General features: G+C 30.3%; 1 protein-coding gene across 2 annotated transcripts in view; it reads right to left on the bottom strand.

Annotated features, from left to right (window-relative positions):
• Positions 1–1,506: 1,506 nt before the first annotated feature.
• LOC123305055 (venom dipeptidyl peptidase 4) overlaps positions 1,507–24,285 on the bottom strand; it is a 50,773-nt gene continuing 27,994 nt past the window's right edge. The window contains exons 1-13 of one of the 2 annotated variants that reach the window (XM_044886659.1): positions 22,880–23,048; positions 18,718–18,934; positions 17,856–17,953; positions 17,559–17,633; positions 15,632–15,887; positions 13,346–13,628; positions 12,094–12,217; positions 9,886–10,118; positions 9,176–9,637; positions 6,866–7,060; positions 5,581–5,741; positions 1,893–2,454; positions 1,507–1,586 (exon numbers count right to left, since the gene is read on the bottom strand). In XM_044886659.1, the coding sequence (XP_044742594.1) occupies positions 2,132–2,454; positions 5,581–5,741; positions 6,866–7,060; positions 9,176–9,637; positions 9,886–10,118; positions 12,094–12,217; positions 13,346–13,628; positions 15,632–15,887; positions 17,559–17,633; positions 17,856–17,953; positions 18,718–18,934; positions 22,880–22,942 (2,490 nt within the window). In that variant the 5' untranslated portion in view covers positions 22,943–23,048 and the 3' untranslated portion in view covers positions 1,507–1,586; positions 1,893–2,131. Of the gene's footprint in view, positions 1,587–1,892; positions 2,455–5,580; positions 5,742–6,865; positions 7,061–9,175; positions 9,638–9,885; positions 10,119–12,093; positions 12,218–13,345; positions 13,629–15,631; positions 15,888–17,558; positions 17,634–17,855; positions 17,954–18,717; positions 18,935–22,879; positions 23,049–24,285 lie in introns of those variants that run through there. The other variant, XM_044886660.1, reaches the window with a different exon arrangement.

Raw genomic sequence — 24,285 nt, 5'->3', positions numbered from 1 at the left:
AGTATGTAATTGCCCTAGTGGAAATAAATCTGTTCTGGAACTCACAATACTAAGTTTGAAATTCAGAAAAGAATATGTGAAGTTAAACTATCTCTAAAAAAGTCAGAAAACGTCTGAAAGTATTCAATAAAATATTAATCAAGGAAGAGTTCTCCTAGAAAACTTTTTCAGAGTTAATCAGAGATTTTATGAAAATTTAGTTAGCAAAATGAAGTAAGAGTAAATGTATGCAAGCTAAACTATGCTCAAAGTTTAACAAAAAAGTTTAGCTTGTGTAAATTTTCGAAATAATGATCCTTAATGTACTGAATAATACATTTTATATTAAATATATGATCATTCGCGCAATAGAAATGTCGACATCATGTGTATATTTAAATATGTATTGAATATACAATCACTATGGTTTCTCTTCAGAGCTAATAGATAAGTCAGAAAAAAAAAGTGAAATGTTTTATAAATTTTACTGATTAATTCTGAAAAACTCAGAAAAAGTCTTATTCTTACTTTATTTTGCTAACTAAATTTTCATAAAATCTCTGATTAATTCTGAAAAACTATTCTAGGAAAAATCAGAATATTTCTTCCGAAAGGGGTCTCAATCTATTACCATTTTCTGTCATTAAATGATTGATTAATAATTTACTTAATTTTTTCAAACTTTTACTGACTTTTTCAGAGACAGTTTTACTTCTCATATTTTTTTCTGAATTTCAAACTAAGCATTCCAGAACAGATTTAATTTCACAAGGGTGGGTATTCAGTAGGCGTGTACCGCCCCCACAAAAAAAGAGTCGCACTTTAAATATTCTCGAAATTTCAAACGGGTATATTTCAGCGAAAAATGATTAGGATCTAAATGAAATATATATGTTCCGATAGCTTCTAATTTCTAGTTTTTGAATCAATAACTCAAACATTTTAATAAAACGCTGAGAACATATTTATTCATTAATTTGATATGAATTTTAAGGGCTTGCACGGGGTGCATAAGTATTTTTACAAGAAATTGAGTATGTGCATTCGAAAGCTTGTTTATTTCTCTTTAAAATGAGCTTATATTAATCTTTATACGGTCGAGATATTTGGCCTTAAAGCAAAATAGACCCTTTTCACCTTTAACCTGCGTATCTCTTCAAATAATGATTTTACAGAAATAAAAGTCGACCTCTCAGGGGTGTACCTAACTCAATTTTTTGGGGATAGTTGGGGATTTGAATTAGTTTTTTAAGAATTATAAAAAACTATGCATCAAAAAGAAAAAAAAAGCTCAATTAAAAGTTCTAGCTGAAGTATTTGTGCACATTTTCGTTTTTTTTTTCGACTTGCTAACTTCAAAATTGACCGAGATATGCCAATTTTAAATTGGAATTTTTTTGCTCATTCAATCAAATGAAAAAAATTACATCTTGTAAACTTTTAGAGATAGAACAAAAGTTTAAATGTAAAAGTTATTCCTTTTAAAAAAATTAATAGCTTTCGTTTGAATCATTATTTCGTAAACATCACTGTTTACCCGTGAGAGTACAACTTAGGATAAAACTTTGGTGTCCACTGAAACAAAACTCGTCCTCCATCGAACATACCTTGTCTAATATAAATATTATCAAAGATAATAAATGAGAACTCTAGGATATATCGAAATAAATTTTGATTTTTGCCCCAATTTCCTAGATCAGTTTTTTGTATTTTTAAAATACGTATTTTCGACTACCAAGTAGTCATCATCAGTAAAAATTAGCTAGTGAATGTTACTCTTTGCTAATTTGGTGCAGTCCACCACCAAATTAGCAAAGAGTAACATTCACTAGCTAATTCTTACTGATGATGACTACTTGGTAGTCGAAAAAAAAACTGATCTAGGAAATTGGGGCAAAAATCGAAATTTATACCTTGTCTAATTCTATCGTGATAAAAATGTTTAAGATATTGTTTCAAAAACTAGAAAGTGCAAGCTATCTAATGAAAACTATATTTCATTCGGATCCAATCATTTTTCGCCAAGATATACCTACACCTGAATATACCTACACCTATAAATTTGAAATTTCGAGGAAATTTCGAGAAAACTAAATTTTTTTTTTAAATGTGCCTTTTGCGGAGCAGTATATTATATTTGAATGTTTTGATTTTAGCTGCTCTGTTTCGTTTTTATATCTAAACACTCATCTAAAAAGTTTTCCAAATTGTGATACAAATGTCTTCGTACACCAGCCAAACCATGATCTTCATCTGGATAACTTAATTGACGGAACATGATGTCATTACGTTCCAATACACGTGACAGCATCATTGATTGTTGATAATGAACATTATCATCCATAACACCATGGACTAAAAAGTATGTTTTATTTCGTAGCGCCTCAACTTGATTTAATAATTTACTGTTTTCATAACCCTTTAAATTGTCTGATGGCACTGGCAAACGCATGTAACGTTCTGTGTAAATTGAATCTGTTACATAATACATAGAGATAAATAAATGTTAGTATGTTTATTAAAGTCAATCAGAATGTATAGTCTAGTCAACAAGTCCAAATTAGTGAAACATAGTGATAATGGTCGTAAAAATACTTGTGACGGCTCGTTGGATTCCAGATGATGTCTTAAAAAATGTACCAGGAGCGTTCCAAACAGTATTTCATAAAAATTAATATTTAAGAAATTTAAAAAAAGAGGAAATTTCCAATAAAAAAACTCCCACCCACGGAAGTCTATCTTCATTATTATACCATGTATATATGAAATATACATAGTATATTAAGTTTAGTCCCAAGTTTGTAACGCTTAAAAATAATGATGCTAGGAAAAAAATTTTGTCATAGGTGTTCATAAAATCACCTAATTTGTCCATTTCCGGTTGTTCGTCCGTCTGTGGACACGATAACTCAAAAACGAAAAAAGATATTGAGCTGAAGTTTTTACAGCGTACTCAAGGCGTAAAAAGTGAGGTCAAGTTCGTAAATGAGCATCATAGGTCAATTGGGTTTTGTAAACCGTTAGAGATAGAACAAAAGTTTAAATGTAAAAAAATGTTTCTTATCAAAAATTAAACAACTTTTGTTTGAAACATTTTTTCGTAAACATCACTGTTTACCCGTGAGGGCGCCAATTAGGCGGAAATTTTATAATATGTACTATACTTGATTATCAGTTATGTATGTGTCACATGTTTGTATGTGTAAAGTGATAAAGAAATCAACACTGACTATGCATGGTATTTCAACAATTAACTCAGTCAATTGTTTGTTTTCACTTGTTAAATTAATATTTAATACCTTAAAAAAATTATTTAGTGTGACATATTCATTTTTGTCACTATTACAACAATCTAAAAACGACGTATAAAGACCTATTTTCAGCGTTAAATTAAAATTATAAATAATGGAGTCCAGGAACGGGAGTTTTTTTATTGGAAATTTAAATATTGACGAAAAACGAAATACCATTTTTTTTTCATCTTTAAATGTTTACCCTGGTGGAAAAAATATTTGAAAAAAGAATAAGTCTTAATAAGTCTTAGGAAACTCTGAAAAAGTCTTAGAAACTTTAAAAAAGTATTAAGAACTATGAATAAGACTAGTCCGAAAACGATGAGAAATTCAAAGTTCCTAAGACTTTTTCAGAATTTCTTATTCTTTCTTCAAATATTTTTTCCACCAGGGTATAACTTACTGTTTTTAACTTTACAATTATTTACATGCTAAAAAACGCTTTCGGCACATTTTTCCGAATCCAACGAGCCGTTACAAGTATTTTTACGACCATTATCTCTATATTCCACCAATTTGAACTTGTTAACTAGACTAGTATATATTTTATTAAAAAAGATACCAGGACACAAAATCCATGTTATTTATCAATTAAATTCCCATTCCAACCATATGCAAGTTATTTATTGTAATAGGTCCGAAATCACTGTAGCGTATATCAAGGGAAAGTTAAAGCTATTTACGAGGTATTTGAATGGATAAGACTCTCAGTTGCAGCGACATTACTATTTTCACCGAATTTCTTCAGTTCCGTGGATCTAACATCAAAGGTAGTACACAACTGCCGAACGTTCTTAAATGAGCTAGCGGAACAAATGAATGTAAACCTAATATGGGTACCGGTACATAAGGACATTCCTGGGAATTGTGAAGCCAACGAGGTTGTTAGAAATGAAACAAGACTGTCGGACACAAGCATCAATAGGCATTCGGGACTTCCGTTTGCGAACTCCAAGCTGCTCCTGAATGAGGATATTTAAAAAAAGCCAATCTTAGATGGAGGGAAGAACACATTTGTGGTACAACAAGCCATATATGGTCTGAGTACAATCGTAGGCGTCCAAAGACCATATATCGCTTCAAAGAGCCTTTATAATCAAAATCGTTACGCTATCACAGGACACTGGCTAGGCGGTAGGCACGCTAAACGACTGGGCTTACGAGTGTATCACGATTATTGCAGGAGCTACCACAGTGGGGAGATAGAGGGAACGATGTCTCATCTTCTCTGTCAATGTTCAGCTCTTGCTGAACATAAGAATATAAACTTAATTGAGCTAACCTTTCTTTAACAATCTCTTCGGCCTGAAGTCCATTGACGTCAAAGCACTCATACTATTCTCAAGCAGCTCCAAATGATTCACAGAGTAGTGGCCGGGGATGGGTCAACCTCTTTTTGTTATTATAACGGACTCTATGGTGCAAGTGTGTCCACCCCAAAATAGCTACTCTAAACTAACTTGACCTAATAATTCCCAAAATCTAAATAGAAATTCAATATATTCAGGGTAATTTTGATTAAAATTACTTTGTACATTTTTCTTTATTTTTTTGATAAAATCAACCATTTTCGAGATATTTCAAATTTTTGAAACAAATTTATTCTCTATAAGTTAGATTGATAATTTGTTTGCGTTGTTTAGGTTTGAGCATTTCTGTGGACTGTATTGTGCATTTTAACATTAGCTAGCTACTTAATAATAATTTTATAATCTAGCTAAAAATTTTTATTGTGGGTCCTGAAGGGGATATATTTTAACAAAATGCAAGTTATAACATAATTTACCAGCAAAATTTAAAAAAAATATTTTTTTAAAATTTGTAGTCCCCGCTAATGTGCTCATTCTTTATTAGTCGGGCAAAATGGGCTTTTTTGTTTTCTATAATTTATTAAGGTTTCAAGTTTCAACATTTTTTTTAATTTCAATCGACTAGTTTTAGAGAAATCTATGAAAACATATCATCCATCTACCGTTTTACCATAAAATTAATGTTAAATATGCCTACTTTTTTTATTTAATTCATCTTAATTTTAATTTCGGTGTAAACAATATGGCATCAAGTTGCCCCATGACAACATGAATTTATATCATCAGCAGGACAATTTGTAGAGAATTATAAAAAAGACGTGGAATAGTTTTTTGTACTCATACACCGATTCCTCCTAGAGGATGAATGGATATAATATTCCTATCAGGCAGTTAAAACTATAATGATTAGTCTTATATTGGACGTTGGCCACTCTCTGTAAAGTGAAATATGTTTTAGGATTTTATGTCCCAGTGTCCTTGTTGGAACAATACGTTACCATAAAGAGTCCAGTCGGTTACAGGTGCTACAGACATTCCACATTTGAATACATTTGTCTTATCCTTTGCTAAAATCATCCCAGTTGCATATCCACCATAGCTCCATCCCCATACAGCTGTTCGAGAAGTATCTATGTAATCAAATTGGTTTTGAATAGATCTAAAAATATAAAAATATTAAATTATAAACTTCATAATCAAGATACATTAAAATTAAAATTAGAGATATCTATAACTTATAATTTTAAATTAATCGCAATTTTAAACTAAACAGTTTAAAAGAGAATTACTCTGACTTTTTACGTCAAATTATAAAAGTTATTCCGAGTTTTTTTCAAACTTTTTAAGAAAAAGTAAAAATTTAAGAACTATTATTCGGACTTTTTATATCATATCTGTATTGAAATTGCCTACCCACAATGAAAAGAAAGTAAATTACTATTGATATTTTGTATCACATATACAAGATGAACCATTTTAGTATATTGTGGCTAATAGCTCGTTTTGTAGTTAACCAATCAACAAATAGCCTAAAGAAAAGTTAATTACTTAAAATCAATTAATAAAAGTACAAATTCAGTAGAAAAATTCAAAATTTCTAAAACGGGTTGTATGGCAATAATTACTTACATTTGGTATGATATTACATTAATTTCTATTATTCAACGCTTTTTATTAGAAAACTTAATGATAACGAGTGTAAATTCTATGTTGTAAATTCATTTTTTTTTAAGTGTAAATTATACATTGAACTGTCACCAATTGACAGATCACGTACTCATTTTTTACTTTGTTTTAACCATGAAGCTTATAAGAAGGAGAACGATCGCTATAGAAAATATTGTCCCCGAAATATGGATAAAATAAGTGAGGCGCTGCGACCGCTAAGTAGTACCAATAAAAGCGGGCTGTTGTGCGCTAATTTGAAATGATATATCAATTTGTACAATATGCTAACAACAACAGCTAACTTCACAGATACTACTTCTTGACGACAGCGCGGCTGGTGGCTTAAAAATGAACTATAAATTCTACAAATTTTCAGGGACAGGTGCGCTAATGCTTTAGTACATAGCGATCTTTCTCCTTCTTTATAACCTTCATGGTTTTAACAGTGCAAACAATGAATTAAAAATATAAAAAAAATACATGAATATTCCCTATTGCAACAACTGAATTTAGACGCACTTCTTGTTTTAATTAGTACGAATTATTATCGCCAGTTGGCTAGTTCCAACTATTAGTTATCAATAATAAATTTATGATTTTATGTAGTGTATTTACCTAGTCACATTAATTTGATCAATAATTTCGTAAGTACCCAAACGACGATAAATGGAATGCATCATACGGTCACCCTTTAGACCACTGCCACGTCCATCAATTTTGGCAATTATAAAATTTTTACTGGATGATAAATAACTTTCCCACTCTACGGTAAACCGCTCTTCAATTTGATTTGATCCAGGACCAGCATATCTGAAAACAAAATAATGCAGTATTGAGGATTTCCTATTAAATAAATTTTACAAAATAATAAATGAAATAAAAAAATTTACAAAACGCATAAATTTGCCAAGTGAGAATCCAAAAACTTAAAATTTTTAAAGTGTGTACTTGAGTGTGTTCTTCATTTTAAAAAGTGATTTTTTCAAAGATATCGTAACATAAATTATTTGTACTTGATAAAATATGTAAGTACAATTAATTTAGTGTAGGCGCTGAGTGAGTTTTGTATGCATTTATAGGTCCTATCAAAGAAGGATGTATTTCGCGCTGAATCCGAATTTTGGGGGGAAGTTTGTTATAAACAAATTAATTGTTTATAGGGCCATAGCTCCTGTAATTATTAATGTTTATCATTTTTCCGCCCCGCTATTAGTTTATAAGTTGAAACTGAGCCCTTAGCGAAAGAAAACCCCACATAATTACATATGAGAAAATTGCAAATTTGTTCTAGTTAAAGAATCATTTTTATTTTTTCAAATGTCTCTATTAAAACTTGAGTTATTACAACCGATCGAATGTATAAATCAATTCTGATTGAATTAATGTTAAAACCAAGTTTTCGACCTCAGCAAACAACTGGATCATGTCGAAAAATAAGAAAAACCTTAAAAATTTAGACCTTTTTTTCCGATATTGACCTGGAAGGACTGGTTTTTCATAAACAATTATTTTTAAAGAAAGTTCAATTTGCAATAATTTGAGATCAAGCCGTTTTTTATAGGACCGATAGTTTCGGAGATACAGCTTTTCAAAGTTTGTCTTTTTTTTGTTGTCAAGTACACGGTTTTACCCAAAATTTTATCAAACATTCGCGTTCGGTTGCAATACTAAAGTTTAAATGGGGATATTTGAAAAAATTAAAAAGATTCTTAAACTAGAACAAATTTGCAATTGTCTCATATATAATTATGTGGGGTTTTCTTTTGCTATGGGCTCGGTTTCGACTAATAAACTAGTAGCGGGCCAGAAAAACGATAAATGTTAATGCTTACAATCGTGCTGGCTTCGTTGCTATTGCCTAAAAGGCATTTTTATGTACATAACATGAAAATATACACAATTGTTTACAAAATTTTCAATAGTTTAGGAGCTATGGCCGTAATTTGTTTATAAAAAACTCCCCCCACTCTGAGGGATAAGCAAATTGAAAATTCGGATTCAGTGGGTAAAAATACGTCGAAATACACTCCGCGCCTACACTAATTATGATTAATCTTTTGTCTTTTCATTCAATGAAAAAATCATCTTAGCTTAACAAATTTGGTTTACATTTTTTTCTAGTGGCGCTAACGTCTGAGCGTTAAAATTCTATACGTAACTACAACTAAAATCATATTCTAATTTCTATATCTAACGAAATTTATACTTTAAAAAAGTAGCTTGAAAGAAACCTATTCAGTGGGAACGAGTACAACTAAGAAATATTTGATGATAACTAATTGGCTGTAAAGATTCTTTAATCGTAGAGTAATTAGTAGAGTTCTTAAACAGGTTCATTATTTTCAATTCTAAATAAACGCAAAACATAGTAATCAAATGATTTAAATGAACTGATTGTAAGTAGGTGGATTAAGGGGTGTTTACATTATCAAAGAAATTGGTTAAAGTTCTTTATCCAGTTCGAACTTGGATAATTGATGTGAAATTAGTCGCTAGTATCATTTCATTCAAGTATCTGTCTGTCAAAGTTGAGTGTTTACACCATGGAGGTTAGAGAGAAGGAGAACGATCGCTGTAGGAAATAGTGTCCCAGAAATACGGACAAAATAAGTGAGGCGCTACGATCGCTAAGTTGTCTCAATAAAAGTGGACTGTTGTTAATTTTGTACATTATGCAACTAACTTCATCTACTTATACTCATAAACAGCTAACTTCGCAGATACTACTTACCGACAAATTTTCAGGGACAGGCGTGCTAATGCTTTAGCGCATAGCGACCGTTCTCCTTGTCTCTAACCTCCATGGTTTACACTATTAAAGGTTTGGTAGCATCGAAGTTTTTCTTCAGATGAACTTTCTGCAATTTCTCTGATAATATAATCATCTCCTTACATATACTTTAAATTAAATAAAATGAAACTTACACGTTAACCAACATTGGATATTTTGTACGACCAGTTGTATCCATATCTGGTGGTAGTGTTAATCGTACTTGTGCATCAAATTCTTCATTGATTTTGACTTTAAATCGTTTAGATTGTGGCATATCTTTACGTAAAACAGCATTTTTAACAGATAAATTATCTTCCCATAAAAATAATTTCGTTAAATTCTTTGTATTATAAATTGCACTAAATGGTACATTTGGTCCGTCACATGTCCAAACAAAATAATTATTGTTTACACTAAAGTCAGCATTATTTTTTAAACAAATATCGTTCCTATTTCCATTTGTATTGGTATTATCTATTTCATTATCTGAATCTGATTGGTATATTGGCAGTGTCAGCGTACAAGTGATGCATTCCGTTTGTGTTGGTAATTTTGTTTTTACTTTGTATAAATGTTGAATTCCTGGATCGTTTTCTTCATTTGCTATGTAATATCTATAAATGTGAAGTAACAAAAATTGAAACTTTTACTTAAACAAATCAAGTTATTTAAATATTGGATTTTAATACTGGATGGTATTGGACCTCTATATGCAAAATGGCAAAAATAGATAAACATTTTTTTTGTTAGTTCAGTAGCAATAGTTCCGTTAGTTAAATTTCTGTCCGGCGCTTCATGCGCCCTGCGAATAGATACTTTATTTGTATTTGTGAAAATAAATTAAAAACAAATTGATACTTACATAATTTCTTCTTTCTCATCCCATTTCAAAATTTCAGTTACAACAAATTTTCCTTGAGTTAACACTTGTTGTTTAGCATTCTGTTTACGATCAAATAGTGTGATATGAGAAAATCCACCAGTATTATTCCCTTGATCTTGTGATAAAATCAATAAAAATTTAGATCCATCAGTAGATATAATTGGTGGTGTAAATAAGTCCAACCATCCATTTTTGTTTTTTAAGCTTTGTACCTAAAATATCACTACAGTCAATAAATAGTACCTTCATTACTACATGAATCTAGAAAAAAATAACCCCGGAAAAATAGCAAAGACAAAAATCGATCGAAAAAAAATAGACCTGGAAATTATCCGAAAAAAATAGACTCAGAAGGGAAAACAAACAATTGTCTGAGTTAATTGTTGAAATACCTTGTATAGAAAGTGTTAAAAATCAGTGCTTGTATTACTTTTTTATAAATTAGAAGAATTTAAAAAACCAACACAGTTATGACGGCCTTTCGGTTGCCATTCATTTAGTTTTCGAAAATTTTCAAATGTATTTTCTAGAATTTTGTTTCGTTTTGCAAGAATGTTTCACAAGACCACTAGTTGCAGCTATCCGTTTTGGAGAAAAATGGACAGCGCTTTGTCTTAATTGCGCCCTCATGGCTTAACAGTGACGTTTACGAAAAAATATTTCAGATAAAAGTTGTTAATTTTTTCTTTTAATTCGAATTTTTATTCATAAACATATATTTTAAAAGTTTGAATTACTATATATCATAAATATTATATAAGTATCGAAATCAAAACTCAGCAATTTTCTTTTCTTTGACAATATCTCCGTTTTCTGTAATAATGTCCCATTTTTGAACGCAAGAGTTAAAAACTATAGAACCAAACCAATTTTTCTATAGTCGACAAACTCAACCCTACCAACTCGGAATGACAACAATACAGAGTTATTAAAAATCAATGTACTTGGGATGTATATTTCCGGATCTATTATTTCCGATCTATTTTTCCCGGGTGTATTTTTTCGTCGCTATTTTTTCCGCGTCTATTTTTTCTGTCGCCATTTGTTTCCGAGTCTATTTTTTCCGAATACCTTACTACATTCAAAATAAAATGTGTTTTTTTGTATTAAGAGGGCCATAATGATGGAACACAAGGATGGTGGAATGATTAAATGATAGTTTTTGCTCCCTAATCTTTTTCAACTGGGGACCGGGCAGTTTTTGATTGGTATTTTACTCAACAAGGGTAGCAAACTCGATCAAAGTTTACAGGTTGAAATAAAATCTCACTCTGATTCATAACTTACAAACATTACATGAACGCTTTAAATTGGTTTTTTATAAATAATTACAACGCAAACATTTCTTGTTTAAAACATTTTTTCTAAACCGAATAATTTAGACAGTAATTGACAGCAAAAATATACTTTCTGGTGCGTTTTTTCATTCAATTTGAACACAAATGGTTTTTAAAAAAAAAAAAAAAAAAAAAACAAATCAGTTGCATTGAATTTATTTTAAAATTTTTTTCTTAGAGTGCCTAGATTTCGCAGAAACAATTATACGGAATAACAATTGTAATACGAAAAAACAATTTTGAGTAAATCTTTTCAGTCGTTTTTGTCTTAAACTGTACGGTTTGCGGAAAAATATTTCGAACAAAAAATGTTACTTTTTCAATCAATAACAACTTTTTAATTTAAAGTGTTCATCTATCGATTATTAGTTATTGAGCAGAGTTAATTTTACACTGAGCTTGAAACGTGGGTCAAGTGGGACAAAACCATGGGTCTCTTAATGAAAATGTTTTAGTTTCATTATTAAACACTAGACAGCGCCACATATGTCGAATCCAAATAACGTTAATAGTAGAAAATTTAAAATAAAGTAGAGTTTTGTGTTCCACTAAACTTCAAATATTGACTTTTCGAAATATACTTAAATGATACTTTTTGCTTAGATTTCATCGCTCTATCGATTCCCCTTGCCATTTTCAACATATATTTTTCCACCTCCTGGAAGGAGTGGTTACCACCCCCTAGGCAAAAGCACTACTAGGCACCATATAACTTTTAATCTAGAGGGTGAACAAAGCTGAATCCCAAATTTTTATCGAAATCGATCAATGGGTCAAAATTTAGAGATTTCATCTTTTTTTTTCTTGTTTATTGCAGTATTTCTCTATACTTATTTATGCGTATACTCACAATCTCATTAGTGTTATTTTTTAAATTATATGTGGCAATATTAGCCGTATCTTGTACTCGATTCAACCAGAAAGCAATTAAAGATTCGTCCGTTGCCCACGAAACTACTGACAAAATTGGATCACTAAAAGAAAATAAAAATTAATAGTGAAGATTTAAATAGTTATTTACGATACTAGTGGGATAGAAGCATTTTTAACGTAAGCCTGCGAAGTTCGCACAACGAGTGCGTGGCACGAGGTGGAGTACGTTAATAATGCGTTATCACACGTATATCGTACAAAATTTTATCTACGCCTCTAAAATGTTAAAATAAACGATGATTATTATTTAAAATTTGTCATGGTTTATTGAGAAAATAGAAAATTAAAAAAGTTACTGTCGTAACTGAATTTATTACTGGCCTAGTGCAGAAATGAATTCATTATCACACTAGGGCGGTAATAAGGTTAATAATTAATCAATCAAATTATACATGAAAAGGGAATGAACCTTGGATCAAATCTGTTTTTGTTGTTGTTGTTGTTGTTGTTGATATGTTGTTTGCAATGTAAAAGCAATGTTAAATCCAAGCCTAGAAAAATCTCGAAAATTTTGATCTTATTTCAGTTTTTGCCGATTTTAACCCGGAAGGACTGGTTTTTCCCCAAAAATTGTGGTATATATTTTTAAGGAACAGTTTCGGAGATACAGCGTTTAAAAGTTTGTCTACTTTTCCATGTTACACGATTTTACGCAAAATTTTTAAGTATAAAAAATGTTCCTTTTAAAAAAGAAAACAACTTTTGTTTGAAACATTTTTTCGTAGACATCACCGTTTACCCGTGAAGACGCTAAAAATTTTCGAAAGTATTTTCTATAATTTTTTTTCGTTTTTCCAGAATGTTTCGCAAGGCCACTAATTGAAGCTACCTACAAATTTTCAACTCCCTATATTTTATAGTTTGGAGAAAATGGACACCAAAACAAAAATTGTTTATTTTTTGATAAGGAAAATTTTTTATATTTAATGAAATTGTGCGTATAATCGTGAAACATGAAAAATATACAAACTTTGAAATGCTGTATCTCCGAAACTATTGGTCCTATAAAAATCGGGTTTAACACAAATTGTTGAAAATTTTAACCTTCTTTAAAAATAAACAGAAAAAACCAGCCCTTTCCTAACATTTCAAACAAAATATAAATAAATAATCTGATTTGATGCGTGGTTCAATGTTTAATTTGATTGGCCTATAATATGAATGCTTACCTAGTTTGTAATGACTCGGGGATTGGTAATTTTTTTAATTGTACTTCAGTACTATTGATGATTGTATCTAAATTAACGACAATTAACTCAACAATTGGATTAGTAGTACCAGCTTTAGGATAACGAATTTGTTGTTCTAACGGGTATTGAAAAGCTAAATCACCAGGAATACCGTAATATGGTACTTGGATTATGCGTGTACGTGCGTCGTTGAAAGTAGCAAATGCCATATATTTTCCATTTGGAGATATCCATAATGCTTTATTTGAGCTAAATACTTCCTCTGAAAATAATAATATTAAAACTTACCCGTTGATAATTAATAGTACTATACAGTATGTTCATTTTAAAAGCATATCCACCCTTAATAACTCTTTAATTGACGTGATTATTGTTTTGAGTGAAAACTCGTCGATTTAGATATTGACGGGGAAGTTCAAAAATGGTACCTAGAGAACTTTTGATTTCAACCCTTCGCCTCTAGCCTCCCCAACTTTGAAATTTAAAATGACACCCGTACTTTGTTATACCTCATTTGAAAGATCATAAAATACTCTACTCAACCATGATTAAAAAAATTAAATCGATCTGCCCAGATGATGGAATTAATACCTTCTATCTTCTATGTAGTTTATCTTAAGAACCAATCGATCGATTTTATTTTTGGTTACCATGTTTGAAGAGAGAATTGTATGTCATCAGGTCAAGAGTTATTAAGGGTGGTTATCTTCCATCTTCTGTGCAGTCTATCTTAAGAACCAATTCTCTATTCAACCATGATAAAAAAAATGAAATCGTACAATTAGTTCTTAAGAGAGATTCCAAAGAAGATGGAAAGGTATCCATCCTTAATTATTGACTTGGTGTGATTATTGTTTTGAGTGAAAACGCGACGATTTAAATATCAAGGGGGAAGTTCAAAATTGGTACCTAAAATTTAGTTCATGATACTCGCTCATGATGTAACTTTCTATAGGTGAAATAATATTAAGCTGTCGTGGAATTATTTATGTAGCTGTAAAGTATTATAAAGTACCAACAAATAAGGTCAGCAATAATTGTCTCACATGAATATACTATCGGGATGAAGAGTATGCTATGTGTTAATTCAGATACCCCCCTCGTTTACTCTAAACTACCACTACCTATGCAAAAAATCATGACAATCCTTTGCTCTATGAAAATTACAACAAATCTGTCTCAAAGGAACCATACATTTCACCGCGATAAAAGTAGCCTATGTGCTATAATCTATCTCTGTACCTAATTTCACCAAATGCGTTTGGTAGTTATTGCGTGATTGCGTACTTTCCACAATTATAATATATATACATTGTGTCCCCGAGTAGAGGTAACTATACTGGTAAATTTTCTTATTTTGCATTTTAAGAAGAAAAGTCTTTCTTTATAAAAAATTTTGCTTATTCTGAAAAATATGAAGACATATTTAAAACTTCTAAATAATGTACAAGGTAGTGAAAAATTTTTAAACACTACTTTTCTTTTTAGTAAACTACCCTTTCTTTTTATAAGTTGACAAAGAGTGACTAAGAAAAGTTGGTCGCAATTAACAATTATGATCATAATTGTTAATTGCGACCAACTTTTCTTAGTCACTCTTTGTCAACTTATAAAAAGAAAGGGTAGAGTCGACTCTACACAAAATATCAAGAAATCTGTGAACTTTAATTTTCACATCATTGTTTATTTGAACAAAAGTTTTAATTACCGAAAAACGTAACAAAGAAAATAACATTGAATCAATTAACATGTTCTCCTCCCACCATAATACATTTTTCAACCAAAACGCTGAATTTTTAATAAACTTTATGCAGTGTATGTACATTTACCTCATAAGCTGCAAACTCTAGGGGTGTTATTATTTTCTCGGATAAAGCAACATTCACTAAGAATGGAATTGTCAAAGTTGAAAAGATCTTATTGAAATTTTGTACTAGAATCATAATTGTTAATTGCGAGCAAATTTTCTAAGTAACATTTTGTCAATTTATAAAAAGGAAGGGTAGTTTACCAAAAAGAAAAATAGTGATTTCAACTTTTTGGCTACCCTGTACATTATTTAGAAGTTTTAAATGTTTCTACTTATTTTTCAGAATAAGTAAAATTTTTTTTTAACTATTATTAACGCAACCCGGAGAACTAAAATCCAATCTGATGTCAGAGCGTGATGTTCCCTATGAAACTCACAGGAAACCTTGCAACAATAGGTTAAAATGGCCCATCTTGTATATAATAAGATTTCTTTTAAAGTTAACAATTTGTTACCTTCGTAGACCCAATCAGTTATTCCATTATAAAACACACCAGGCTGTCCAGTATTCGTTATTTGAATATAGTCTCTAAGCCGATCTACATCTGGTACATAGAAAATATTGTTATTAGAAACGAATACAAGTCTTTCATTTTTTGGCACCCAAAGTGCTAGTTGAAATTCTTTTTCTTTTCCATGGATTAATTGTGTAACAGTTTTAGTTTCAACGTTAACAATAAAATATTCAGCTAAATAGCTACGTCGATATAACTGAAAAAAAAATCAATGACTTTGATTAAGCTGTGATATGAAATTATAAATTTTATGTTTGTTATGGTAGTTCCAAAAGTTTGCGAAAAGTTATGTGTTATTCTTTGAGTTTGTGTTGTTTTTATTTGTCCGATTAGTGGAAAACCGTCGTTAAAGGTTCTCCGCCTTAATGACAATTTTACTTATTATAACAATTTCTGATGTGAATATTTTCTTGTTTCATATTTTTTAAAGCAAGAAATTTTGTAGTAGTCGGGGTTTTAGTTTGGTTCGCTCAAATTAATGTTTTTGCGTTACTTCATTCTTAGACTTATTCAAAGCAAAAAAAAAAACTTAAAAAAAGGAAGGTTTCGGCCTGTAGTTTAAAATCCTATTAACGCGCAGTCTCAGCCATTTTTGGACAAAAATTTCACTATTTTGGCACAAAAGCTTCACAAAAAAAAAACACACACTCACACTATTTTTTTGACACAAAAAAATATTAAATATTGACGTCAGAAATACTAAATTTTATATTTACACAATTATATCAAGGTATTAATAGCCGCTTTAATTTCTCATCTAGAACCGGAGATAATGATCAAAATGCGTTTGGGGCTACCCTGGGCCCAATATTGGACCTAGGAAAGAAATTCAAAATATGGTAAACTTAGGCACCCTTAGTTTGCAACTTCGTAGCTATCAATAAAAGTATTCTACAGCACTTTGAAGATAAAAAAGTGCTTCAAAGAGCTGTAGAATTTTTTTATTGATAGCTTCGAAGTCGCAAATTTGGATTTAAACTAAGGATGCCTAAGGCTACTCTTCGGTTCTAGATGAGATAAAATAAGTCAGCTGGCGGCAAAAGTTGTGTCGTAGTCTACTCTAACAACTTGTAAAATTTGGCTAGTCTAAAAAATTCTAACCTTAATAAAAGACTAGAAAATATCTATCTTACCACTTTTTCGTTGTCCGAATTTTTCTAAGTAAGCTCAGATGTGGTTGTATTGACCAAACTTACAATGAATGAAAAATGGTTGATTTTGGCACCGAAAGTAGTGCTATTCAAAAAAACTAAAAACGAGGTGAAACAGCATAAAAATCACTATTTTTCCCGGCATATATTTTATTTTTAGAATCAACCTCCTACTAAAGAAAAATTATTTAAAAAAACGGTGAAAATGGCCATATCTTTTTTTTCTCATCTCGGGGAACAAAATGATCTGAAAATTCGTGATCAGCGCACTCCTTATAGTATTTTGAGCCATCCGCAAAAAAATCAACAAAAAACCTACCAGGAGCCTGGCTAATATACTTTTTGAACCATTGAAAAAATATTTCCTCAAAATTTCAGCCTTGTGGGAGCATGTTATGAATAACCACCCCTATGATAACTTTGGTTTATAGTCTGATCCATACTGACAGTCGCCAAAATGGGTTGGCATATTTTTTACACTTTAAAATACATAAATTACAACATATTAAAATTATTACCTTGTGGGAGACGGTTTTAAAAATGTATTCTTTTATATTTAAAAAAGTTTAGGGGATAGTAGCGCAATCGCGAGATGTTTGCCAGAAAGGTACCTACTTTATTAATTAACTGGTATTAATTAACTGATAAATCATAAATAAATTTTCTATCTTTGTGATAAATGGGTTAATCGGATGGTTCATTAGCTTAATACTTGCCTTTCGTGGATTACGTTCGATTAATATATGTTTACGACTTGGGGACAGGATTGCATTCGAATAATTTTCTAACGCCTGAAACATTAAAATTTTGTCGTAAAATCTTGTCTCTAACTTTCAACTATAACAATTGAAATATATCTGGACTCCAACGAGTTCCAACAAAGCAAAACAAAAATTACATATGTACTTGGTTTTATTTTTTTATATTACGCTGATTCGGATAATTGGCGATTCGGTTAATCGGCGTTCTACTGTAATTATAATTACTGAGATAAATAACAAAATTTGACTTACTGGATGATCAATTTTTGGAACTAATAACGTTTTATTTTTAGTGAGTATATCGAATATGTATATATCGTCCACATTATCATGAAATGATATTTCGGTATCTAAAACAAAAGAAAAAAAATTATAAAATTATAATTTAAACTAATCCGCTACGAGTTTTGTAGTAATTTTTACTTTTCCACACGGAAATAGAGAAGCTGCGTAAGAACTAGTAGCGCCTTTTTTTATAAGTTCCTGTGTTATTTATTTTACTAGACTATTACATTTTTATAAAAATTACAGACATTGTTTGAACCACGGAACGTGATGTTTTGAAAAAAGTTTGCGTATTCACATGTTTCTGTATAATGGGTGTCAAAAAGAAAGTGCGACAGCCGACAATTCAATTTTTATTCAATTTCAATTTAATTTTACAGTCTTAAATAAAGTCAATAAAACAACGTCTTCGGTAAAATTTGCTTAACTTAGTTCAAGCTTGCTTTTTGTCACTTTTTATACCATGTATATATGAAATATACATAGTATATTAAGTTTAGTCCAAAGTTTGTAACGCTTAAAAATAATGATGCTAGGAAAAAAATTTTGTCATAGGTGTTCATAAAATCACCTAATTAGTCCATTTCCGGTTGTCCGTCCGTCCGTCTGTAGACACGATAACTCAAAAACGAAAAAAGATATCGAGCTGATACTTGATTATCGGTTATGTATGTGTCACATGTTTGTATGTGTAATGTGATAAAGAAATCAACACTGACTATGCATGGTATTTCAACAATTAACTCAGTCAATTGTTTGTTTTTCACTTGTATTATCTTAAGAGTAGTTTCATAGATGTGTCAATAAAATATTTAAAATAAAAATGTACCTGATAGCCACGTTCCATTAAAACGTTTTGTGTAAAATGTATATGTAAGTATATCTTCTAAAGTAATTTTTTCTTTTCTTCCCAATTGTTCACTTTCTGGTGGGTGTTCAGCAAGCACTAGTACAGTAACTCCAATTAATAATCCAATCAATAACATTATACCCAAGCCCCACATTATAAATTTTCTTTTCCGACTTGTACTTTCTTCTGGAAAATCCTGCAAACAAATAATTTCATTCATTATTATGATTATCTTTACAGTTATGCAGAATACTTTCAATTTTTGTTAAATATTGAAATTTTTCAGTGCTAATAGAGAATTTATATTAATTTTTTTTTCCCCAAATGTAATTAATAAAAGAATAATTCATCTAAAGTATATTTAAGTATTTTTTTAAAATTATAATTTCATTTTTTTTAATAATTATTAATAAAAAATTTTATATCTATATATATAAAACAAAGTCGTGTTAGTTACACCACTTATAACTCAGGAACGGCTGAATCGATTTAGCTGAAAATTGGCAGGGAGGTATAGTTTAGAGCCAGGAGAAGGACATAGGATACTTTTTATCCCGTTCGACAGCATTCCCGTGGGACTTGATAACTGGGTTGGGTTTCGGTGGTGGTGCCACCGAAGTCTACAGTAAACATATTGAACTAACATTTATTTCGATGGTGGCGCCATCTATGGTAAACTTATTGAACTAACATTAATTTCGGCGGTGGTGCCATCTATGATGAACTTATTGGCCAATCCTTATCCTTAAACAATGGCCAATCCTTAAAAGTTTGTGGTTTAAATCTAGAACATTCATGTTTTTCCCATGGTCAATTATACGTGGCATGTTCACGGGTCGGAAGACCATCTGCGTTGTTTGTTTTTGCGCCTGATAATAAAACAAAAAATGTCGTGTATCACAAGGTACTTAAATGAAGAGCAACCTATGTACTAAAATACAGAAATAATTATGAATGATTAATGTATTTTTTTGTTTTTTTTTTTTTGTATTTTTTCCAATTAAAAAAAAAAAAACTGCTTATTTATTGCCATTAAGGCGGAACAAAGTTCGCCGGGTCAGCTAGTTTTTGAATAAAAAAAAAGGCAGTGACGTATTTACAACCGTTGAGGTTGTGGTTCAATCAGTTTCTATGGAAATATGCGTTATAATATAGTGAAAGCCATCATCCTCTTTGTATCATTATGACCAACAGTCTTATTTTGCTTACGCTAGTTTTAAGCTACGTTTAACTATGGGTAATAAAAATAAGATATTAAAACGAAAAAAATATGGAAAATTTCAGAAAATATGTAAGAAAATTTTCTTATGAAAATAAAATTTTTATTTTGGAAAATTTTCTTGAATGTTGAAAGACATGCGAATGTGTGTGAGTACAAATTTTCTGAGTGTTTTTTTTTACGTTGCGGGTGTTTTTTCGAAAATTTACAATAATTTTTTTCGACTATTTTTTTAGCGGCTATTTTGGTTGCCAACTTCAGGTTCATGCAGAAAATTGCAAATTTGTTCTAGTTTAAGAATCATTTTTAACTTTTCAAATATCTCTATTAAAACAAGTGAAAACAAACAATTGACTGAGTTAATTGTTGAAATGCCATGTACAGACAGTGTCGATGACGCAATCGTTTGTTTTTTGACGTCATGTAAGTAAAGAAAGATATCCACACATTCATAACTAATATTCCCATATAATACAAACTATAAAATTTGCACCCAGCTTACGCCTTCGTGGGTAAACAGTTACAAAAAAATGTTTCAAACAAAAGTTATTTATTTTTTTATAAGGAAAATTTTTTGCATTTAAACTTTTGTTCTATCTCTAACGGTTCACAAGATGGGTCCTACGGACTCAAGATCCAATTGACATTTGTTGCTAATTTACGAACTTTGCCTCACTTTTTACGTCCTGAGCACGCTATAAAAATTTTAGCTTGAAATCTCATTTTGTTTTTGAGTTATCGTGTCCACAGACAGACGGACAGACGGACGGACAACCGGAAATGGATTAAATAAGTGATTTTTTGAATACCTGTACCAAAATTTTGTTCGTAGCAACAATATTTTTAAGCGTTACAAATTGGGACTAAACTTAATTTATCTTGATATATTTCATATATTATTATACATGGTATAATGAGTTATTGCAACCGAACGCGAATGTATAAAACAATTCTCATTCAATCAAATTAATCATGAAAATAGGAGGACGTTACATCATTTCAGGTATGTTTGGTTTTTTTGATAAGTTGTTAACAATGTAAAGGCCATGTTAAATCCAAGTTTTCGACCTCGCCAAACGATCAGATCATACCGAAAAATAAGAAAACGTCGAAAAGTTTGACCTTATTTCAATTTTTACCTTGACAGGACTCATTTTTCATCAATACCGTACTATTTATTTTTAAAGAAGGTTAAATTTGCAATAATTTCAGATCAGCCGATTTTTATAGGACAAAGTTTGTCTATTTTTTAAAGTTTACACGATTTTACGCAAAATTTCATACATTCGCGTTCGGTTGCAGTAACTCAAGTTTTAATAGGGATATTTGAAAAAATAAAAAACTAAATTTGATATTTTCTCATATATGTATAATTATGTGGGGTTTGCGTTCGCTAAAGGATCTCTTTCGATAAACTAATAGCGGGTCGGATATATGATAAAAATTAATTGCTATTGCATAAAACGTATTTTTATGTACATAACACATACAATATACCTTTAAAAACGACAGCGTTATAGAGTCCACGTCTATTGCTCTCACTTATCCCTCTTCCATAACACTATGAAATAGAGGTAGGGATTGTTTTACACAGGTAAAATATATGTACAGATTTCAATATTTAAAAAAATATTATATAGTCTTGATTCATTGAGTGCATTAGAAAATGTGGCCATGAATTGTATCTTTTTCATCATTTTTACAGAAATCTTAATTTGTGGTTCAAAATGGTCTAATGAAATGTTATAGACTAAATTTATTTTTTTAAATTTAAGGATGTATGAGCATGGTAGTGGGAGCACAAATTTAAAAATAGATATTTTCAATTTTGATGATAAATTTATATTATTACTTGACGATATAAGACGAAAAGTAAGAATAAAATTTTTCGATATCTGGCTTAATTTTCAAAATATCGAAAATTGAAAATTTTGTTTAATTATTTAGCTTTCGATATTTCGAAAACCAAGACACATATCGAAAAATTTTATTCTTGTTTTTCGTCTACATTCATGAAGTTATAACAAAATTCATCATCAAAGTTGAAAATAAGATAAAAATAATTTCAACCCTTAATCTACCCTGCTCTTACATCCCTTATATGGGCGGAGACACTTAGTTTTTTTCTTTTCTAATTCATTGTTAATATGTTTACTTTCTATTAAAAAGTTTTTTTTAAATTTGTTTTCATTCATTCCAAATGAAAATTATCAAAAACTTCCAAAATATGTCGTTTTTTGAGATTCCTCCATAAGAGCCAATGTATTTTATATCGATTTTTAATGACTTTTTTCTTAAAAATTTGCACGGATACCTAAGCTGAAATTTTAACCACATATTCTTTGAGTAAAAGACTACCTACAAACAAATTGTGAGCCTTTAAATCAAACATTGTTGTGATGCTCATACATCCTTAAATAAAAAATATATCATTATAAATTATAACTACAGTAGAACCTCGATAAGTTAAAGTCCAAGGGAAACACAAAATATTTTAAGTTATAGAGGTTTTAAGTTATCAAGGGTCTATGTTAGGTAAAGGTTAATATAGAGGTATGTACATGTTTCTATGTACCCTAGTTAATATAGAGGTATGTACATGTTTCTATGTAGTTACTGAGGGCCTATACAGAGATTATTTATTTAAGTTATAGAGGTTTTGGGCTCTGATGGGAAGGGAACATAGTATTTTTTGAAGTAACAGAGGTTTTTATGTTACCGAGGTTTAAGTTATCGAGGTTCTACTGTATTATTATTATTATATAACTATCATTATAAATTATAAGTATTATTCTGATAATGAGCTATTTTATTGTACAGTTTCATTTAACAAACAAACAACCTTACTTTTACATTTATAATATATCAGACAGAGACAGGGATGCAATATACCTTAAATAATTTTTAAAATAAGTTACCTACCTGCATTTCTAAACGATTATTCGAAGACATAGATCCAGATACATTCATAGTATCTTTTGCCATTTTTGATTATTTATTAAGAAAATTCACGTTTAGTTGTTTCAATTACATATATAATGCAAATATCAATAAACACTTAAAATCATGACACAAATTTACTCAGTTAGTTTTCACAAGTTTAGTATTTTCATTAAAATTTTAGTACATGTGTTAACTTTTTTTAATGTTTTAATCTTTATTATCTTAGACTTACATTTATTGATTAAGTAATTGAATTTTGATCTAAAATTTTTTATTTAGTTATTTTATTATTGTCTGGGTATTTTATTTTAGTTCTATTACTAGCTGTTAAACCCGCTTCGCTGGGTTGTTTTTGCACATTTAAATATCAAAATTGTTAAATGAAAGACTTTTTTTTTAATTCTCTCTGTGTGTACGGAACAGTAAGATTTTTTTGGCCGATCCCAATATTATGTCTACACTCTCTGTGTGTACGGAAAAGTAAGGGAAAGATCGATAGAAACCCATGGAACATTCCAGAATATTCCAGAGAAAGTTCTAGAAAATTCGATAGAAATCCATAGAACATTCCAGAATTTTCGAGAAAATTCTAGAAAATTCGATAGAAATCCATAGAACATTCCAGAATGTTCGAGAAAATTCTAGAAAATTCGACAGAAACCCATGGAACATTCCAGATTGTTCGAGAAAGTTTGATAAAATTCAATAAAATCCATATAACATTCGAGAATATTCGAGAAAGTTCTAGAAAATTCGATAGAAATCCATAGAACATTCCCTAATGTTCGAGAAAATTCTAGAAAATTCGATAGAAATCCATGGAACATTCCAGAATTTGCGAGAAAAATCGAAAGACATTTGCGCCAGTAGCGCCATCTAGTGAAAATTGTACTATTGACAGTGGGGCCTATTGTACTATTAGAACTATTTTTTTAATCTATTTTCTATGAATTCCTAGATCATTTTTAATTCCACCCCCACCAAACTCCCTTATTCACAATGGGAGCCTAAGGGCTACCCAATGACATAATCCCCTACCGAAGGGCAATGGTTAGTTTTAGGGAAAATCGGGGACATACAAAGAAACACTCTCTTTTTATATATATAGATTAGTACAACTACTAAGCCGGAATGCATTGGAAAAGTGTGGAAATAGCACCAATTTTCATGTGACTTTTTTCAGAGAAGTGAAAATGACTTGAAACTTTTTCTATTTCAATGTTTTTTTATAGTACTTTAAAAAGTGTATGATATACTTTTAAAAAAAAAAAAGTCAAATTTTTAAGTTATTTGGCGTTAAATACTCCGAATTTCGCTTTCTTAATTATTTGTCAGATCTTCTTGGTCGCATCAAATAAAAAAAAAGAAAATATTTGTTTTTTCAT

Source organism: Chrysoperla carnea, chromosome 1 (assembly GCF_905475395.1).
Source record: "Chrysoperla carnea chromosome 1, inChrCarn1.1, whole genome shotgun sequence".
In the NCBI taxonomy this organism is placed as follows: Eukaryota; Metazoa; Arthropoda; class Insecta; order Neuroptera; family Chrysopidae; genus Chrysoperla; species Chrysoperla carnea.
The sequence above is the reverse complement of the archived record's forward strand: the minus strand, read 5'-3'. Positions and strand labels throughout refer to the sequence as shown.